The sequence below is a fragment of the Pleurodeles waltl genome, chromosome 1_1 (assembly GCF_031143425.1).
Source record: "Pleurodeles waltl isolate 20211129_DDA chromosome 1_1, aPleWal1.hap1.20221129, whole genome shotgun sequence".
Classification (NCBI taxonomy): Eukaryota; Metazoa; Chordata; class Amphibia; order Caudata; family Salamandridae; genus Pleurodeles; species Pleurodeles waltl.
The window spans coordinates 56,189,889-56,212,487 of NC_090436.1; the positions used below are offsets into that span (position 1 = coordinate 56,189,889).

General features: G+C 46.5%; 1 protein-coding gene across 1 annotated transcript in view; it reads left to right on the forward strand.

The window, feature by feature from the left end:
- The window catches only part of LOC138291151 (vomeronasal type-2 receptor 26-like), a 198,949-nt gene that overhangs the window by 139,419 nt on the left and 36,931 nt on the right, over window positions 1–22,599 (forward strand). The window contains exon 5 of the mRNA XM_069230301.1: window positions 19,345–19,468. Coding sequence (XP_069086402.1) covers window positions 19,345–19,468 — 124 coding nt within the window. The remainder of the gene's footprint in view (window positions 1–19,344; window positions 19,469–22,599) is intronic.

Sequence of the window (22,599 nt, forward strand, 5' to 3'; positions counted from 1 at the left end):
GTTTCTTTGGCAAAACACCACAAACAAGCCTTGCTAGCTGCAAGGGTCACGGTTGAAGAAAAAGGGTGCTACCTGGGCCCAAGAAGGACCAGAATGTCGCCACTTGGGAGAGGAGACAGGGGAGGGCCTTAGCAACATAGAGAGCTCATGCATAAGACAATAGCACCCACAGAAGCACTTGAACATGGGTTCAAGAAGTCTGAACATGGCGGTCATTTCAACACTACAAAGGAGGGTCCCACAAAGCTGAAGATCAACTCAGGGAGCTGAGCATTGTAGGGTAGAGTGCTGGGGACCTGGGCCTGGCTGTGTGTGAAGGATTTTGAGGAAATGTGCACAGAAGCCCTAGCAGCTGCATTCACGCGGTGCACAGGATTACTGTCTGGAGAGGGAAGGCAAGGACCACTAGACAGTCTGGGTCACTTGGGTCCACCACCTGTGTTCCAGGGGCCATGCTCGTCAGGATGAGAGGGGTCCCAGAGTACCGGTGATGCTGAAGTTTGGTGCCTGCTGAAGCAGGGGGAAGATTCCGTCAACCCACGGGAGATTTCTTCTTGGCCTCCAGTGCAGGATGAAGGCAGGCAGCACCCAAAGCATGCACCACCAGGAAACAGTAGAGAAAGCTGCCAGCTTTAGGCGCTACAATGTCACTGGTAGTCTTCTTGCTACTTTGATGCAGTTTTGCAGGTGTCCTGGAGCAGTCAGCGGTCGATCCTTGGCAGAAGTCGAAGAAAGAGGTGCAGAGAAACTCTGGTGAATTCTTGCAAGTCGTTATCTGAGGAAGGGCCCACAGGAGAGACCCTAAATAGCCCTCAGAGGAGGATTGGCCACCTAGTCAGGTAAGAACCTATCAGGAGGGGTCTCTGACGTCACCTGCTGGCACTGGCCACTCAGAGGCCTCCAGTGTGCCCTCACACCTCTGGATCTAAGATGACAGAGGTCTGGGACACACTGGAGGAGCTCTGGGCACCACCCTTGGGGTGGTGATGAACAGGGGAGTGGGCACTCCCCTTTCCTTTGTCCAGTTTCACTCCAGAGCAGGGACTCGGGGTTTCCTGAAATGGTGGAGACTGGCTTATGCAAGGAGGGCACCATCTGTGTCCTTCAAAGCATTTCCAGAGGCTGGGGGAGGCTACCCCTCCCCAGCCTTTAACACCTATTTCCAAAGGGAGAAGGTGTAACACCCTCTCTCAGAGGAAATTCTTTGTTCTGCCTTCCTGGGACTCGGCTGCCCAGACCCCAGGAGGGCAGAACCCTGTCTGTGGGGTGGCAGCAGCGGTAGCTGCAGAGAAAACCCAAGAGAGCTGGTTTGGCAGTACCCGGCGTCCATAGTGGAGCCCCAGGGATGCATGGAATTGACACCCCAATATCAGCTTTGGCATGGGGCGACAATTCCATGATCTTAGACATGTTTACATGACCATATTCGGAGTTACCATTGTGAAGCTACATATAGGTATTGACTTAAATGTAGTGCACGTGTGTAATGGTGTCCTCGCACTCACAAAGTCTGGGGAAAGGGCCCTGTACTATGTGGGGGCACCTTTGCTAGTGCAAGGGTGCCCTCACACTTAGTAACTTTGCACCCAACCTTCAGCAAGTGAAGGTTAGACACATAGGTGACTTATAAGTTACTTAAGTGCAGTGAAAATGGCTGTGAAATAATGTGCACGTTATTTCACTCAGGCTGCAGTGGCAGTCCTGTGTAAGATTTGTCTGAGCTCCCTATGGGTGGCAAAAAGAAATGCTGCAGCCAATAAGGATCTCCTGGAACCCCAATACCCTGGGTACCTAGGTACCATATACTAGGGAATTATGAGGGTGTTCCAGTGTGCCAATTAGAATTAGTAAAAATGGTCACTAGCCTATAGTGACAATTTTAAAGACAGAGAGAGCATAAGCACTGAGGTTCCGGTTAGCAGAGCCTCAGTGACACAGTCTTTCCTCAGATACACACACCCAGGCCAGCCTCCTACACCTTCTTCGATGTAGGGCGTAATACAACTTCTTTGATGTTTTATAACCTTGTGACGGGTATCAAGGACTGAAAAGTAATAGTCTGATTTTAAAGTTTAGATCCCCAATTGCAGGCTATGCAGAAAATACCATACAAAGAGCTCCCTCTGATAAACGAGGTAGATTCCGCACAGCTGCAATAATAGTATCTGTGGCAAGGACTCGATGATAAAGCATTGCCACTGGTGCAAATTCCAGTGGGTGAGATTCCTCATAACAAACCATGTGGTTTCCCTTAGCAATTAAGAAGTACAAAAAGGTTCACTTGGGAAAGGTGGCAACTCTCCTATGTGATTGGATAGGATACACTGCCCTTCCATTGACCGGTGACCTTTTTTTCTTTATGGCCGCCTAAATAAAGACCTGTTTCACACCATTTTTATGGCCGCAGGTCATGTTGTACATCATCTGTACTACTCAGTTTGTGTCCAGCTAAACAGATTATGTACCAATTTGTGGCCGGCAGGCAAATAGCAGAGATCATATACTGTCTGGTCAATGGAGGGTTAAATAGTGACTTCCATTCCTTTTTGTATAGTAGGTCAGTGGTCTATGTATGTGTAGCTTTAATTTCATATGGTGAGAACCGCAGAGCTTAATTTGTGAAACAATGAGTGTCAGTGCTATTGAAAATCAGAGCACTTAATAGCAATTTTATGTAGTCTTGAATTCATCTCAGGCCTCTTTAACCCACTACCAGACACAGCAGCCCTTTATCTAGCCCTTGCGGGTCCCTGCTTTTTCCCTTTGTACTTTATTTTTCCTTTTCTCCCTTTCACCTTCTTTCTTGTTTGTGTGTTTTTATCTCTATTGTTCCTGGTCAATCTCAAATGAGAATTAATAAGACCCGTGCCCAGAAATTAGTGCAAGTGGGCCCACCGCTAACCATCGGCTCAAATTAAGTGAGTCGCCATGTAATGCTTGAATGAGTCTGTTAGGTGGCCAAAGCTTTTTAGCAGTGAATGGAAATTTATTTCTTGTATCTACTGGAGAGTAGGTGAGGGATCCCCCACCATACAGTGTAATACTTGGAATAAGTGTGGCTCGCAAACAGCCCACAGTAGCTTGAAGGATGCGCGGATTTGTCAGCACACCAAGTCACATATTTGTACCATCAGCAGATGCAAATCATTTTCATGGAAAGACACCTTTCTGCCAGAATGACACCACACACATCGGGAGGGAGATCAAATACCCTCAACTGTTGCCGCTCAATCCTCAAAGAGCAACTGACCTGTCCTACTGCTGCAGTCTCCAAGAAATAGGGAGAGCTGCCAGTACTATGCAGATCACCAAGAAGAACCCCCTTGGAGCAGAGGAGCTGCTTCCCTGCATATGCAGGCAACCGAAGAAAGAACTGTGAGGGTCAGACTCACCAAAATCGAATGCCAGATATCACCACTGCACCAGAGCCGGCTAGCCCGAGCTGAAGTGGTCCAGTGGTGTCAGTGTGTTTCCAGGCCCTCCAGAGGCAAAGCTCACCTTGACTTCGTCCACTGTGTACGTAACAATGACATATGCAGCCTGTTGCTGCAGACCCCCTGCAACCGCCAGTGACCAGGAAACAGAAACCCGGTGTTTCAGTACACTTCTCCACCTGTCTGCCCCATACCGAGGAGAAGAGGTCCATGGATGTCCTAAAATCTCCCAGCCTTGTGAGACCTCTGCCCACTTGTTAGTTTGGTCGGACTGGACCCCCACTTCATGCCTGCAGCCCGTGTATGTGGGCCCCCTGCAACTGCAAGTAACTGATATCTAAATTTCTATAAAAGTATGTGTTATTTTTATAAATTGGTGTCGGATTTCTTTATTGAGTATGTGTCTCGCTTACTGTATGAGTGTGTGCCTTACATGCTTAGCACTGCTCTCTAATAGGTCTAACTGTTTGACCAAACTACCCCAGAAGAGAGCATTTGTGATGCTATTTGTTCCTCTGTGATACCTGAGGGGTTTGCCTGAACTCTTTGCACAGTGTACCTCATTTTGGTCCACTGTATTAAGAGCCAGCTTCCTACACAGACCCTCCTTGTCCAATGCTGAGCCATTAAGATGCCATGGGTCCTGTCGTTCCTGATCCTCTTGAGAACTCTGGACAAGAGTGGTATTAGTGGAAATGTGTACAGGATTTCTGAGCTCCACTTGAGACAAAATATGTCTCTGAGCAAGAGCCGCCTTGGAAATTCCAGCACGCATAAGTGCTGAGAGTGCAAGTTCTTGCCAGTGGTGAATAGATCTAACCAAGCTTCTCCCCAATCTCAGAAGAGACCTTGTATCACCTTGAGATGGAGACGCCATTTATGATCCACAAGTCATTGATGGCTGAGTTTGTCTGCTCTGGCGTTCAAAGTGCCTGCCAAATGTTGAACCATAAGGAAAATACCCAGATGGCAAAGGACCTCTTGAAACTGCAATACAACATGGAGGTGGTGTTGTTCGTAAACACCTGAACCAGGCTTCCCTTGATAGGAGGGAGAAAAGCTTTCAATGCCAGGGGAACATCTCTCATTTCTAACAGATAGATTTGGAGCTGAGATTCCGCCAGACATCAGAGTCCTCTGACCTCCACCTCTCCCAGATGGCCACCCCAACCAAGGAGTGACCCATCCGTCACTACAGTGATTCCTGAGCGGGGATGTTGGGGTTTACCGCTGACCCAATCATGATCCGTGAGTCACCATATTAGACCTGGCATCCTTAGCGTGGTCTCCCCTGTCTTTTTTGCCTCTGCTTCCCATATTTTGACTGTGTGCTGGACTCCGTTTTTGCTGTTTTTGGTACTCTGGGCACCTTACCACTGCTGACCAGTGCTAAAGTGCGAGCACTCTCTGTGTAAATTGTATGTGTAATTGGCTTTTCCATGATTGCCATATTTGATTTACTATTAAGTACCTAGTAAAGTGCACTAGAGGTGCCCAGGACAAATGCTACTAGTGCGTCTGCAGCACTGGTTATGCCACCCACGTGAGTAGCCCTGTAAACATGGCTCAGACCTGCCACTGCAGTGTCTGTGTGTGCAGTTTTAACCAGCCAATTCGACCTGTGAAGTGTACCCACTTGCCAGGCTCAAACAATACCTTTTTAAACATGTAAGGCATTCCTAAGGTAGGCCCTACGTAGCCCCATGGGCAGGATGCAGTGTATGTTAAAGGTAGGACATGTACTGATATATTGTACATGTCCTAACAGTGAAATACTGCCAAATTGAGTTTTCACTGTTGCAAGGCCTATCCCTCTCATAGGTTAGTGTAATTTCCCTTTGGGAGCAGATAGAAATGTTAAGTTTGGTGTCTCTGAACTCACAATGTAAAAATTCATCTTTTGGCAAAGTTGGTTTTCAAATAGTCAGTTTGAAAATGCCACTTTTAGAATGTGTATATAAATCAACAAATTAGGTCAATTCGGGGGAAGTATATGCCTAAACTCCCATGGCATTTACAATACTTTTACAATCAATTTTAATCTCAAATACATGTATAATACTCTCAAGCAATTGATATAATCATTTAATGATTACTGAAATTAAAAATATCTCCTTTGATCATAAAAAACCTTTTTATAAAGTAGGTGCTCCCATTATACGGCGCAGTGAAAGTGCAAAGTGATGTACGTGCAAAAGTGTTATGTACAATATATACAAATGTGGTTAAAAAGCAATAGAGAAAAGAGCAAACTTCAATAAGACCCCTTCAGTCCAGGTGTCTTGAAGTTACTCATATATAATCCACATATAATATAGTCAAAATTTCGACCCTGTATCAAGACATCAATTATTAGTGGGTCATCCTGAGGACTGAAAAGCTCTTTTCATAGGGAACGCCTAATATTTCAAATATCCTATTTAAACGATTCCCATTAATCCATAGAATACAACTCCTTTTATGTTTATATTTTCTGGTGTAAATGATTTATCAACATCTTAGAAGATTTTGTCCTTTGACCTTTTTCAGGAAGTAGTTGAGAAGGCATAGATCGAGGATACGACAGAGGTCTCAATTCTTTTTTGGCACCAGAAAGTAGTGGGAATTGTAACCTACTCCTGATGCCAGCACCCTGCCAATAGCTCATTTGGCCAGAAGAGCTCCTAATTTCTGTGGCAAGAACGAAGGGTGGTCCTTTGTCAGCTGATCAGTGAACCATGGCAAACGTGGTAGAGTCTGTTGGAAACCGCGTTGGAAAATCTGAAGCACCCATTTGTTCAAAATGCTCCCCTGCATGGGGGCAGGTGGTGCATCATCCTGTCACCAAATGGGTGCAAATGATGGCATGAGGGCAAACTAAAGAGGCTTTGTGGTTGCAGCTGCCAGGGGTTTGAATACCTTTTGAGTCGACCTCTGGCTGTGGTTCCCACAAGGCTTGGGGGAGCCGTGTTCACAGCCATGAAAGGCTGTGGTGCCTGCTGGCTGTGGTGGCTAAGGGAAAAAGGACACAGCTTACATTCCCTACCGAAGACACAGAACGGGAGTGTTGCGTAGGCTCTCATTATTCTAATGAGAATACTGGATTTGAGCGGCAGAATCGCCTGCGGTGTGGGAGACTGAGTCTAACCCACTACTGGTGACACCTGTTGGCCTAATCTGGCTTTTGCTCCGGCTAACTAGCAGTACCTCATCTCATCCTAAGAGCAGGGATGTTTGGGCAGCCGAGCGCATGACACAAATGAGTCCTCAGGGAAATCGTGGTCACTCAGATCGCATCCGTTTCTCTCAGTTACATTAGTCTCACATATACAAGGACAAGCTGAGGCAGTATATGTTTCAATAAGGTTTTAATGAAGCAACTGCATCTCAGATAATAAAGCATGTACTGCAATAACCAGGACGGTGAAGCATCACAGGATTAAAATTGTGACAAGGAAAGTAAAGCATAAAATAACGCTACCATATTGTCACTAGAATCATTAAAATAATTCCTACCTAGGCTATGTTAGAGCACAGCATGTTAAGCTCTATTTCTGCCCTTCAGGTTTCCCTGGGAAGACATCATCCCTCATACCTGAGCAAGAGGCCTGTAGCCTACAGAAGCAGCTGTAGCAAAGCGTTCAGCAAACAGCATACAGTCATGTTCATGTGGCTGGAATCTCCCTCTAACGTGTATGGGACTGAGAAGTGTTTTTATAATAAAACAGCTGAGGTGCATGGAGCTATAACTTAAATGGCTACACAACAGGAGGAAGTCAGAATGCGGTTGGTGTGGGGCCATGGTGAGCCCCAACGACCTAAGAATAGTGCTACTTTCTTTTATTCATTTGCTCAAGCTCCAAATCTGCCTTGTTGACAAAAAGGTGAGTCCCATTGAAGGGCATGTCCATACAGGATGCCTGGATATCCCCCTAAAAACCAGTTGTCCTCCGCCAGGTGAGACATCGGAGTGCCACAGAGGAAGCAATGGCTCTACCCACCATGTTGGTCGTATCCAATGGGCATCTCACTGTGAACTTTGCTGCATCTGTCCTGTCAGCAGTAGCTTAGGAGAGTATGGCTTGTGCCTCTTGCACGCTATAGGCAGCACTTGCGCACCCAAATCCCACGCAGTACGGGGATAACAGCCCAATAAGCATACAGTGAAAGTGCTATAGTGGTGTAAGAGAAAATCCTCTTTCCGAAGGTATCCAGCCTCTGAATGCATCAGGATTTAACTTGGAGGTTGAGGCCTGGACAACCAGGCTCTAGAGGGGGTGTGGTGCTGGGAGAGGAAGGCTGAGACCTGTGACGTGGGGTGATAGCACCAGCTTATAGTCCTGTGCACAGGAGAGCCTGTGCAGGGCTTGGCCCAGGCCTCGATCAGTACTCAGTGCCAGCTGCAGACTCCACGGGGACAACCTGGGAGCGGGTCCTGGGTTTCTGACATCATTTCCTTTTGTTGTATGATAAATGTGATTGACACAGAAAAGTCGAAAAGCACTTCAACTTCTTGGACTTCTTTTTGTGGGATTTACCTGAAGACGACCGGCACCACAGGTTCCCTTGCAAATGGGTCCTGGGGCCGTGCAGAGTTGCGTGGTGAGGGGCCAGAAATTTCATGGCCCACTCATGAATGGCCTTCGGATTCATAGCCCTGCAATCTCTCAGGCAGTGAAGTCATGGCCCCGTTACAGGCACAACAAACACACCAAGTGGGGGCCTGTCGCAGACTCTGTCTTCTTGGGTGCAATACTGACACCTATTTCCAAAGGAAGAGGGTGTAACGCCCCTCTCCCAAAGGAAAAGCTTTGTTCTGCCTTCCTGGGCTCAAGCTGCTTGAGCAACAGGAGGGCAGAAACCTGTCTGAGAGGTGGCAGTAGCTGGGGCTGCCTGGAAAAGCTCAGAAAGCTGTAATGGCAGTCCTGGGGGTCTTCAAAGGAGCCCCCAGAGTGCATGGGATCATACAACCAATGCTTGCAAAAGCATGGGGGTATGATTCCTACATGTTTGATACCAAGCAGGATCCCAGTAGACACAGTCAAACACACTGACAAACAGGTTAAAAGTGGGGGGAGCCAAGCTTGAAAAAGGCCATTTTCCTACAACCATTCTGTCAAAAAATAACCAGGCCCAGGAGGTGGGCAGATTGGTTCCACTAATATACAAGGATGTCAGCAATAAGGAGCTACACAATGTATCAGTGGAGTTGGAGTTAGAATCATAAATCTGACCCCACCCCTGCCACCAAATAAATTGCACTTTCCCCAAATGCTAGTAGAGTTGGAGTAATAAATTAAGTTCACTTTGCCAAAAATAAAAATTGAATTGGAGTGGACTTGCTAACTACCTTGGAAAGTTGAAGAGGCCATAGAAGGTGACATAACCAGATGTCCCCAGAGTTCGCTGCCAACCTTGAGTCCAAAATGGCAAAACCCAGGGACCCTCTGGGGGAGCTCTGAGCACCACCCCTGGGCTGGTCATGGACAAGGAAGTGGTCACTCCCCTTTCCTTTGTCCAGTTCCGCGCCAGAGCAGGGACTGGGAGTCCCTGAACCGGTGTAGACTGTATTATGCAAGGAGGGCACCAAATGTGCCCTTCAAAGCATTTCCAGTGGCTTGGGAGGCTACCCCTCCCAAGCCTGTAACACCTATTTCAAGGTAGAAGGTGTAACACCCTTCTCCCAAAGGAAATCCTTTGTTCTGACTTCCTGGTTCGAGCATTTCAAGCAACAGGAGGGCAGAAATCTGTCGGTCTGGGAGGTGGCAGCAGCTGGGGCTACCTGGAAAACCTCAGAAGACTATAATGGCAGTACTGGGGGTCCTCTAAGGAGCCCCCAGAGTGCATGGGATCATACAACCAATGCTTGCAAAAGCATGGGGGTATGATTCCTACATGTTTATACCAACCATGCCTATGTTCAGAGTTACCATTAAGTAAGCTGGACATAGGTAGTGACCTATATCCAGTACATGCATAAAATGTCGTCCCCGCACTCACGAAGTCTGGGAAAATTGTCCGGGAGGTCATGGGGCACCTCTGCTGGTGCAGGGGTTCCCTCACACACACGTACTTTGCACCCTGCCCTCAGGGCTGGAGGGCCTGCTATAGGGGTGACTTATAAGTTTCCTGGTGGGGTGTAAATGGCAGTGAAAGGGTGCATGCACCCTTTCACGCAGGCTGCAATGGCAGTCCTGCAGAAGCCTTTGCATGGGCTCCCTATGGGTTGCAAAATATATGCTGCAACCCATAGGGATCTGCTGGAACCCCATTGCCCTGGGTACCTAGGTACCATATACCAAGGACTTATAAGGGGGCACCAATATGCCAATTTTGGGTGAAATACTGTGTTAGCTATAGCAAACAACCAAATTTAAGGGAGAGAGCATAACTACTGGGGTCCCGGTTGGCAGGATCCCAGTAGACACAGTCAAACACACTGACAAACAGGCGAAAAGTGGGAAAATTCCAGCTAGAAAGAGGCCACTTTCCTACAACTATTCTGTCAAAGAATAATCAGGCCCAGGAGGTGGACAGATGGGTTTCACTAATATACAAGGCTGTCAGCAATATGGAGCTACACAATGTATCAGTGGAGTTGGAGTTAGAATCATAAATCCGACTCCACCCCGCCACCAAATGAATTGCACTTTCCCCAAATGCTAGTAAAGTTGGAGTAATCAATTAAATGCGCTTTGCCAAAAATAAAAATTGGATTGGAGTGGACTTGCTAACTACCTTGGAAAGTTGAAGAGGCCATAGAAGGTGACATAACTGATGATCAATGGCTGTTTTGCTGCACAGAAACAAAAGGCATATTGCTAAACATCAACCACTGAGGGCTCATGTCAAATGTATCGTACACCTGACTCACTCAGTAGAATGGTTCTAAGAGGAGATGCCAAATACAGACAGTAAACATTACCAGGGTGCTGGGCCAAATGCATGGGTGGTGCAGCCCCCCCCCCCACGTGGCCCCCTGCAGCTGCTCTCCACCAGCCTTTAATTGCAATAAAACCGCATTAAAATGCTGGGGGAGAACCAGGTCGTAATCAGGAGGGCGGCGCTGCATGCATAGCCGCCCTGGCTGATTCCGACCTCTGTCACCATCAGCCTATCGGGACCACTGATCTCGGCTGAGACGGTGGTACCCTGGCTGTCTGACAGTCAGGGTCACAATGTGGCGGTTGGACCGCCACAGCAGCGGCGGTCCTGACCGCCACCGCAAGGCTGGCAGTCTCAAGACCGTCAGCCTTGTAAAGAGCCCCTAAGTCTGGGTGAGTGGTGGTTTGGAGCTGGGGGTTATAGCTCTTTCACATATTTTATTATATTCTAAAAATGGTAATACAGTTTATGTAAAATTATTATTTAATATTATCTTTTGGTAAATCCTGCTTGCAAAGTTTATAATAATTATGGATTTCAAAAAATGTTTATTTTTTATAGACTAAATTGAAATTAATAACAAATATATTTTTAAAAAAACAATCACTTGAAAATGCCTGTTTTGGAGACATTCTATATCTTGAAAAATAAAAGTTAATGTTTAATTAAAAACTTTTATATTTATTAAAATATCTATACAACATTGTGTAAAATACTTTTCTTCATAATTTCTTTTAGATTACATTATTGTTAGAACTGTATAATTATTTAATAATGTAATAATGTACTGATATCTTTCATTAATAATAACTGCAAAATAAAATTATACAGTATAAATCTTATTAAAATTAAAACGTTAATATGTTTTGTAATATCATAACATATCTTTTTAGTATTTTAAATGGATACTAATAACGGAATCACCATTCTTTTGTTAAGCACATGTTTTATAAAAGGTCACATGTACGATTCTAACTCGAACTCCAATTTTATTTGGTAAAGGTTTATATAACTGGAGTGATCAAATTTACTATTTTGACCCAAATCACGCATTTGTTTTGGGAAAGAACATTTAATTCAGTGTGTTAGATTTAGGGGTCATTATGAACACAGCGGGAATCCCCGCCGTGTTCATGCTGGCGGTCTTATCACAGACCGCGAGTCCCCTTGAGGCCCCGCCGGCCGAATAATAAACATTCTGCTGGGCCGGGACATTGCCCACGGCTCCATATCGAGCCATTGTCAATGCTGATGTGCAGCGGGTGCAGCAGCACCCGTCACGCAGATCACTGCCTGTAAATCGGGCAGTGACCTGCGCGACAGGGCCTCGGAGCTCCCCTTCCACCAGCCTTTTCCTGGCGGGTGAACCCGCCAGGGAATGGCTGGCAGAACAAGGGTTCTTTATCCGCAGGGCAGCGCTGCTTGCAGGCGCAGCCCTGTTGGATGGAGAATTCCGCCATTGTCAGGCTGCCTGTCGGCGGTAGCCTGGCGGTGGTGGAAGGCAGCCTGTGGCAGTCCCCACTGCCTTCATTATGTGGCGGTCTCGACCGCCATGTTCATAATGAGGGCCTTAATCTTCTAATCTTCTAACTCCAAATACCACGTTTATATTGGAACATTTATATAATTTCAGGGGTCAGATTTACTATTCTAACTCTAATGCCTCAGTTATTTGGGAAAGTGCAATTAATTTGGGGCTAGAGGAGTATATTTACCAGTCTAACTGCAAACTCACTTTTATTTGTGGAAAGTGCATATAATTTGAGGAGTTAGATTATTATTCTAAATCCATTGCCCCTAATATTTGTGAAAGTGTAGAAAATTAGAAGATCTTATTTACTATTCTAATGCCAACTCCAGATTTATTTCAGGATCATGTTTACAATTCTAATTCCAGTCCCACTTTGTCCCACTTTGTTTTGAGAAAGAATGGTTAATTGGGTGACTTTCATTTACTATTCTACCTCCACCCCCACTTTCAATGAGGAAAGTTCATATAATTAAGGGAATGAAATTTACTCTTTCAACTCAGTATCACTTTACTTGAGAATGTGTATATAACTGGGGGACAAAATTGCTGGACCAATTAGAATTCCATTTTCATTTGTGGAATGTACACATAATTTAGAGGATCTAAGTTACTATTGTATTTTATTTTTGGCAAAGTGCATTTAATTGGGGTATTATAACTCCAACTCTACTAATTTTTGGGGAAAGTGCAATTAATTTGGTGGCAGGCTCGGGTTGGATTTATGATTGTAACTCCAGCTCCACCAATCCATTGTGTAGCTCCATAATATTATACAAAAGGGCTCAGATTGTCCATTTAATAGGAGGTGGGGGGCAGTTTTAGTATTATAGCTCCAATATTACTTTCAATTTAGGTTTGGGGAAAACTCAATTAATTAGAGAGGGGGAATCAGACATTTGGGGCCAGATGTAGGAAAAAATCAAATTGCGACTTGCAATTTGCGAGTCTGTGCGACTCGCAAATTGCAAGTCGCAATTTGACATGCAGAAAGGTGTCTCAGACACCTTCTGCAACTCGCAATGGGGTCGCAAAGACCCACCTCATAAATATTTATGAGGTGGGTTGCAGTTTGCGACCCCATTGCGAGTATAGGCACTCGCTAACATGGAGAGCAGGCCTCCATGTTAGCGACCTGCCTTTTAAATAAAGGTTTTTTTTTTTTTTGAAGTGCAGCCCGTTTTCCTCACAGGAAAACGAGCTGCATTTCAAAAACATCCGACACCTTTTGTTTCGGTTTTTTCAGGGCAGGGAGTGGTCCCTTGGACCACTCCCTGCCCTGAAAAAATAATTTGGGGTCCATTCACAAAGGGGACCTTCCCGTTTGCGAGTGGGTTACCATCCACTTCAAGTGGATGGTAACTGCGACTCCATTTGCGACCGCGTACGCGGTCGCAAATGGAGTTGCATACCACTCCGACTCGCAAATAGGAAGGGAACACCCCTTCCTATTTGCGAGTCGCAAATGCATATTGCGAGTCGGTAACGACTCGCAATATGCATTTGTGCATTGCAAACCCACGTTTGCGAGTCGCAAACGGCGATTTTCACCGTTTGCGACTCGCAAAAGGGTTGCTACATCTGGCCCTAGATTCTAAAAATTGGAACCCACTTTGATTTCAGAAAAGTACAAATAATTAGGGGAGAGGGTCTGATTTGTTATTCCTACTTCAAACTAATTTTCATTGGGGAAGTGCATACAATCGAAGGAGTCAGATTTAGCATTTTTATTCAAATATCAGTTTTGTTACTATTCTAACTCCAAATCCAGTTTTAGTTTGGTAAAATACATATAAGTGAGGTATCAAATTTACTTTTCTAACTGTTATCCCATGTTTATTTGAAGAAGTATGAATAATTGGGGCAAGGCTAGATGGGTTAGTGTTAGACCTGACAGCCTTAGGGTGGTCACCCCTAACTTTTTGCCTGCCTCCCTCCACTTTTTGGACTCTGTTTTTGCTGGCTTTTAGACTCTGCGCACTGTACCACTGCTAACCAGTGCTAAAGTGCATATGCTCTCTCCCTTAAAACATGGTAACCTTGAATCATACCTGTATGAAGTAAAGGAGCGGAAAGGGGAGGCCACTTACCTAGTGGACCTCCAAACCCCTAGGAACCCCCTAAGGGTGCTCCATGTCAACCGGCTAAAGGCTCATTTTGAGAGGTCTGAGGTCAACATGCTTCTGGTCACAGATGAAGGAATGGAAGAGGAGAGTGAACCTCTCTCCGACCTCCTCTCTGCCCAAGAAGGTGATGGGTCAGTGAAAGGGGTCATCCTCTCTGACTCCCTGACTCTAAACCAGAAAGGAGACTGCTATGAGCTGTTGGAGCAGTTCTCCCCCCTGTTCTCCCTTACTCCTGGACTGACCCACCTCTGTGTTCATGACATTGACACCGGTGACAGTCTCCTTGTGAAGAACAAAATTTACAGGTTATCGGATAAGGTGAAAGCCAGCATCAAGGAGGAGGTCTCCAAGATGTTAGCTTTAAGGGTTATCAAGAAATCCAGTAGTCCCTGGGCCAGCCCAGTGGTGTTGGTCCCTAAGGCTACTGCCCCAGGTGCCAAGCCAGAACTCCGGTTCTGTGTGGACTACCGGGGTCTCAACTCAGTCACCCAGACTGATGCTCACCCCATCCCCCGAGCTGATGAGCTCGTTGACAGGCTGGGCGCTGCCAAGTTCCTGAGTACGTTTGATCTTACTTCAGGGTACTGGCAGATCGCCCTGACTGAGGGGGCTAAAGAGAGATTCGCATTTTCAACCCCTGATGGCCATTACCAGTTCCGGGTGATGCCATTTGGATTGAAAAATGCCCCCGCTACCTTCCAACGGTTGGTTAACGGGGTCCTAGCTGGCAAGGATGCCTTCTGTGCAGCCTACCTAGATGACATAGCTGTCTACAGTTCCAGCTGGGAGGAACACCTGCTCCACCGCAAGGAGGTGCTTCAGGCCCTGCAACAGGTAGGCCTGACCATCAAGGCTGGTAAGTGCCAGATTGGGCAGGGTTCCGTGGTGTACTGGGGACACCTAGTGGGTGGTGGCAAGGTGCAGCCACTCCAGGCCAAGATTGAAACTATCAAGGCCTGGCAACCACCTAGAACTCAGACTGAGGTGAGAGCCTTTTTATGCCTCACCGGATACTACCGCAGATTTGTCAAGGGCTATGGTACCATTGTGTCACCCTTGACAGAACTCACTTCCAAGAAACAACCTAGCTTGGTGAATTGGACAGAGGCTTGTCAGAAAGCCTTTGACTCCCTGAAGGAAGCCATGTGCACGGCCCCCGTGCTCAAGGCCCCTGACTACTCCCAGGAATTTATCGTGCAGACAGACGCTTCAGAGCATGGCATAGGGGCGGTCCTAGCATAGCTAAATGAGGAGGGCCTAGACCAACCAGTAGTCTTTATTAGCAGAAGGCTATTACCACGGGAACAGAGGTGGAGTGCTAATGAAAGAGAAGCTTTTGCTGTGGTCTGGGCACTGAAGAAGCTAAGACCCTACCTGTTTGGGACTCACTTCCAGGTTCAGACAGACCACAGGCCCCTCAGATGGCTCATGCAGATGAGGGGTGAGAATCCAAAACTCTTGAGGTGGTCCATTTCCCTACAGGGGATGGACTTTACGGTGGAACATCGCCCCGGGGTTGACCACGCCAATGCTGATGGTCTCTCCAGATACTTCCGCCTTAGCGATGAGAGCTCCCAGGACGTCGGGTAGCTCTCCCCACTTTCAGATGGGGGACACACATGTTAGACCTGACAGCCTTAGGGTGGTCACCCCTAACTTTTTGCCTGCCTCCCTCCACTTTTTGGACACTGTTTTTGCTGGCTTTTAGACTCTGCGCACTTTACCACTGCTAACCAGTGCTAAAGTGCATATGCTCTCTCCCTTAAAACATGGTAACCTTGAATCATACCTGATTGGACTATTTAATTTACTTATAAGTCCCTAGTAATGTGCACTCTCTGTGCCTAGGGCCTGTAGATTAAATGCTACTAGTGGGCCTGCAGCACTGGTTGTGCCAACCACTTAAGTAGCCCCTTTTCCTTGTCTCAGGCCTGCCACTGCAAGGCCTGTGTGTGCAGTTTCACTGTCACCTCGACTTGGCATTTAAAAGTACTTGCCAAGTCTAAACCTCCCCTTTCTCCACATATAAGTCACCTCTAATGTGTGCCCTAGGTAACCCCAAGAGCAGGGTGCTGTGTGGGTGAAAGGCAGGACATGTACCTGTGTAGTTTACATGTCCTGGTAGTGTAAAACTCCTAAATTCGTTTTTGCACTACAGTGAGGCCTGCTCCCTTCGTAGGCTAACATTGGGGCTGCCCTCATACAGTATTGAAGTGGTAGCTGCTGATCTGAAAGGAGTAGGAAGGTCATATTTAGTATGGCCAGAATGGTAATATAAAATCCTGCTGACTGGTGAAGTTTGATTTAATATTACTATTCTAGAAATGCCACTTTTAGAAAGTGAGCATTTCTTTGCACTTAAATCTTTCTGTGCCTTACAATCCACGTCTGGCTGGGCTTAGTTGACAGCTCCTTGTGCATTCACTCAGACACACCCCAAACACAGGGTACTCAGCCTCACTTGCATACATCTGCATTTTGAATGGGTCTTCCTGGGCTGGGAGGATGGAGGGCCTGCTCTCACACAAAGGACTGCCACACCCCCTACTGGGACCCTGGCAGACAGGATTGAACTGAATGGCGTCCTGGTGCAATTCTTAGCCACTCTTTGAAGTCTCCCCCACTTCAAAGGCACATTTGGGTATAAAACAGGGCCTCTGCCCTACCTCATCAGACACTTGCTGCAGAAGAAACCTGAACCAGAAACTACATCCTGCCAAGAAGAACTCCCTGGCTGCTCAAAGGACTCACCTGTCTGCTTTCTACAAAGGACTGCTGCCTTGCTGTTGGCCTGCTGCCTTGCTGAACTCTTGTCTGGCTGTGAAAGTGCTCTCCAAGGGCTTGGATAGAGCTTGCCTCCTGTTCCCTGGAGTCTCAGGTCCAAAAAGACTTCTCTTTTTCACTCGGACGCTCCATGCGCCGAAATTTTCGCCGCACAGCTTGTTCCGCGGCGAGAAAAACGCTGCACATCGCCGCTGATCGACGCGACGCCTTCGGGACGACCGGAACTTCGACGCACAGCTTCGCAAGGACAACGCCGCCCGACCTCTAGAGGAGAAATCGCCGCGACGCCTGCCGTGAGATCGAAATTTTGACGCGCAGCCCCGCAGAACGACGCGCAGCCGGAAAACAAGCAGGAAAATCCACGCACAGACCCGGGACATCTGGTAATCCCCGCGATCCACAGAAAGAGACTGTCCGCGCGCTGGAAAACGACGCACGACTTCCCCGCGTGAAAAATAACGACGCGAGTCCGTGTGTGCTGGGGAGAAATCGACGCACACACCCTTTTTCCACGTATCTCTTCTTCTATGGCCCTCTGAGGAGATTTTCCACTCCAAACCAGGTACTTGAAAGAGACTTTGTTTGCTTTTTAAAGACTTAAGGCACTTTATATCACTTTTCAGTGATATCTCTACAAATTCACATTGCAACTTTATCCGTTTTGACCTACAATTATCCTGATGAATATTATATATTTTTCTAAACACTGTGTGGTGTATTTTTGTGGTGCTATATAGTGGTATTGTATGATTTATTGCACAAATACTTTACACACTTGCCTTCTAAGTTAAGCCTGACTGCTCGTGCCAAGCTACCAGAGTGTGGGCACAGGATAATCTTGGATTGTGTGTGCCTTACCCTGACTAGAGTGAGGGCTTTTGCTTGGACAGGGGGTAACCTGACTGCCAACCAAAAACCCCATTTCTAACAGTTAGGATTTCAGATCTAGTATTCTAGCTCTAAATCTACTTTCCTAGAGGAAAGTGCATACAATTGGGAGATTTATATTTAGTATCCTAACTCCAAGACCACTTTTGAAACTGTAAATAATTGGGGAGGTCATATTTACTATTACTCCAATTCCAGTATAATTATCACAAATTGCATATACTTATTAGGTCTGACTTACTATCAGAACTTCAAACCCATTCATATTTCTGGGACGTTCATATACTTTGGGGGGTCCTGTTAACTAAGTTAATCAAAATCCACTATCATTTTAGAACTTAAACATTTTTACAGTAGCCCTAATTACACATATTTAAAATATAAGCACTTGCTTTTAAATTATACTTTTCATATAATCGATTTGTAAGGGACAATCTAAACACGCCCCTCTCAAATAGCAATTCGGAAACATGGTACAGAATTTCTATTTGGGTTTGGTACATACCATAAAGCTATTTTTCAAATGCAAAGGTTCTGAGCTAGCGAACCTGGGCCTTTGCAACTGCAAAATAGCTTAGTACATCTGGACCAAATTTCTTTATGCACAGGAAATACATATCAGCAATTAGGAAAGCTAATTTTCTTGGTAATTCAGAAGTGTGATGGGCACAAAGATTTATTAGGATTAAAACAAATCAGAACACTTTACTTGGTGATGGGCAAATGATAAATATTTGCAGAAACCCGATTTCCAAACATTCTCATTAGTATGCTGTATAGTTTTATCAGTAAAACTACATGTCAGTTTTTGTGGCCATTTCAATGCAAAGTGTGCTGACTGCAAATGACAGTGTGCTACCACACCATGAACTGAAAAATATTCCTGGCCCGCCCTGATGACATTGCTGTTAGTGCACTGAGAGGCAAGTTAGGGGTTATGTGTACCCTAGATGTGGGCTAAATGTGTATTATGGATACAGCAAATGCTTTGTCAAGTAAATCAAACACAATAGTTTTTGTACAGCGGACATGCTGAAAGCAGATTTACGAAGGTGCTCTCATGCGAGAATGACAAAAAGGTGGCTCTGTGAAATAAGAGTTTTGCCCAGGAACACACAACTTGAGACCCGTTTATAAGTCAAGAGCATTACAGTTAGGCCGAGTAGATTATACACATGAGATCTGGTAATGTTTTAATGGTTTTCCAAGGTCTGAGTTTTTAAACTCATAAATGCCTTTGTGAATCAGCATCTTCATCGACAAAGGTGAAATACAAATGTGTAAAGAAAGATATTATGATTTATTCTGTCTAATTGGCAGACAAATTGTATGTCCACATGCTACGTCTTGGTCTGTGCTTTTCTATTGTGGCTCAGAGGAGAAGAGGTGCTGCTGACTCCCTTAATGTGTTAGAATCTAACTACACTGCCAATTTACCTGGCTGTCATCCTAGAAATGACCAAGGCCCTCAGTAGTTATCTTGATTGGATTAATACTGATTGATATGAGAAAGAGGATGGATGGTAAACTGGAATGTGGATTTCTTTGTATTACAAGAACAACATATGAAGAGTGTTAGTCAACTAAACTATTGAGGCCTAAAAAACAGACATGTATCCTGTATATGGGTAACAGAGCAGTCCTTTCACTTGATGTGTTGTGTTCGTGGAGTTTCATAGCCCTGATTTATTTATTTTTTCACTGCATCTTTTATTCAAAGATTCCTCGCTCTGTCTGTAGTGAGAGCTGCCTTCCCGGGTACCGCAAAGCTCCAATAGAAGAGAAGCCTATCTGCTGCTTTTACTGTGTACCCTGTGCAGAAGGAGAGTTTTCCAACATGACTGGTTAGTGAAACCTTTACATCTAAAACTGCCTAGCCAGAATAAACATGTAAAGCTCATATACAGTAAAGCAGAGGGTCAGATGCCTATTTCTTTAAAAAAAAAAATATTTATCACTTTATATTACGTACATCAAGAAAAACTAAAAACACAACACAATTAAAAACCCAGGTTGTGGGAGCATGGAATGTGTGCGGTAATCAGAAAAAGAACTATACTTGCAATCACAGCATTATTGCATAAAGTGGAGCATGTCAAGAACAGTTTAATCCATGTAGAAACAACAGTGAAGAGAAAAAACATACACGTTCTTAGAACATACAAGGTGCCATTGGGCAGCAGGCTGCATGGGTGGTCTGTGGTGCTAGGATGGAGTGACTGAGGATCTGATCAGTCAAGCTCTTGATTAAGTTGCTGTAAGTAGGTACGAAATGGTTGCCAATGGCCCTTCGGGTGGGATGAGGGTAGCAGCAGTGAAGCATAGACTTCACTAGTGTTATCACAAAAGGTGAGGCTCTTAAGCCATCCAGCTACAGTTGGGCGGTGCCTGCTTTCCCAGTATAGAGCTATTTCATGCTTTGCAAGTAGCAGCGCTAGTGTGGTAAATCTGCGGATCCCCTTTGGGATCTCTTGCACAAAACCTAAAAGAGAGAGAAGGGGGTTAAGTGTAAGAGTAATTCCTACCATTAAGGGAAGCTGACACAAAACAGCCATCCAAAATTCACCAATGTGGGTGCACGTCCATGTTATGTCAGCATGAAGGGTTTAGAAACAAAATGTCTGCCGTCCGCATCCTTGATCAGTGTGGTCAATGGGGTGAACTCTTCAGGTTACGAGTGGGTAAGTGAGGATCTGACTGCACAACGCACTGTGAATGCGTCGCTTTACAAATTGGTCCATATGAGTCGCTGCAGCAAAGCGTGCGTCTTCAGAATGAGAAAGAGCTTGCCCATCCGGGAAAAGTTGAGTAAGTGGCCAATTATAAAGCGCAAAGAGGGCCTGGGTGGGCGCAAACCCAGGGAGCGATAAGCGCGTTCCACCACAAAGATAGTACTAAAGTGTTTTCGTGGCCAACCAACTCTCAGGAGCCGTTCCACAAATTGATCGCTCCTGCCTGTTGCTGTGGATTCTGCAATGCCAACTATGCGCAAGTGGTTGAGGCGTGAGCTAGCCTCCAAATCCTTGTTTTTTATGGCAACCGTTTTGATGAGATGTTCCAGCTTGTTGAGCTATTTTTTCTATCTTGACCACGCTGTCCTCCAGTGTGGAAAGATGTTCATCAGCACCATCTAGGAGGGTCTGATGCCTGCCCAAGTGTTCTCCAATGCAGTCCAGTCCACCGGTGATAGCATCAAAGTGTGCATCCATATCACGAAATCCAGATCGTATCTCTGCCATGAGTGCCTCAGTGGAAGCATGCCAGTCAGGAACCAGTGGCCCTGCTGCATATTCCATGATTTCAGCAGGGACCTCAGATCTAGTCAGGTCCTTTGTGCATTCGAATGGCATTTTATTCTGCTTTGAATCTGTGCCTCTCATGCTGTGCTGCACATGTGAAGAGCGTGTGGTGGTGCGGACTGATGGACTGAGGTGCCTTGGAGGGCGACAGTGTAGATTGGCACTATCAGGAGTTGTGGAAGGCCAAGCAAGTAGGCCCTACGTGCAGGTTCGCTCTGGGCAAGGAGGGTTGACAGTCATTTTCAGTAGTGAGTGCAGTCTGTTGACACCTGCTGGGATAAGCAGGCTCGGCCAAACACAGGGGGTCATTCCAACCCTGGCGGTCGGTGATAAAGCGGCGGCCAACCCGCCAACAGGCAGGCGGTCAAAAAAATGGGATTCTGACCCTGGCGGGAACCGCCAACACAGGCCGCCACTTTAACACTCCGACCGCCACGGCGGGACAGACAAACAGCGCGGCGGTCACCGCCAACAGGCAGGCGGCAGACAATGTACCGCCCACCCTATCACAACTCACCAATCCGCCACCTTTTCCAGGGCGGGTGCCCCGCCGATAAAAACACGGCAGAAACAGACTACGAACGGGAAAACGCTCACCTCTATAGACAGCATGGAACCCGAATTAAACATCCTACCAGCTATTGTCTACCTGCTCATCTACCAGGAGTACGAACGCCGGCGCAGACGACAACGGTGAGTACTGCACCTACGACACAGGGGAGGGGGGAGGGGGGAGGAGGAAAGCTTACGGGCACACACATACGCCATACACCACCCCCCCACCCCAAATACCTACACACCAATGCAGAGCAACAAGTCAGAGTGACACCCCCCAAACCCACCGGGATAATGCAAAGACACAAATAAAATGATCTTTAAAATATATGTATAATATGGCTCCATTGAAGTTATGGGAAATATGCAATATGAAAGATACAAAATAAGGAATGAACATAGTTAAAAATATATACATAGGCAATAAGTCCTGCCCATTCTGTCAAAGTTCCATAGTCCGTGGGCCAATGTGCACAAACACATGGGCAAAGCCCACACAGGAGACCAGATACCATTGGAGAGAACACTGCTGGGCATCAGATGATAAAACTACAGGCACCTCAGGGGGAAGGGAAGGGGGGGGCACCTCAGCCACATGAGTCCACGACGCCAGATCCACGAGGGGCCTCCATGCCCACTGTGCCATCCTGGGGAGTGCAAAGCCACAGTCTCACAAGTCTCTACAGTGGGTGGCTTGCCCACTGTGCCATCCTGGGGAGTGCAAAGCCACAGTCTCTCAAGTCTCTACAGTGGGTGGGTTGCCCACTGTGCCATCCTGGGGAGTGCAAAGCCACAGTCTCTCAAGTCTCTACAGTGGGTGGGTTGCCCACTGTGCCATCCTGGGGAGTGCAAAGCCACAGTCTCTCAAGTCTCTACAGTGGGTGGCTTGCCCACTGTGTCATCCTGGGGAGTGCAAAGCCACAGTCTCACAAGTCTCTACAGTGGGTGGCTTGCCCACTGTGCCATCCTGGGGAGTGCAAAGCCACAGTCTCTCAAGTCTCTACAGTGGGTGGCTTGCCCACTGTGCCATCCTGGGGAGTGCAAAGCCACAGTCTCACAAGTCTCTACAGTGGGTGGCTTGCCCACTGTGCCATCCTGGGGAGTGCAAAGCCACAGTCTCT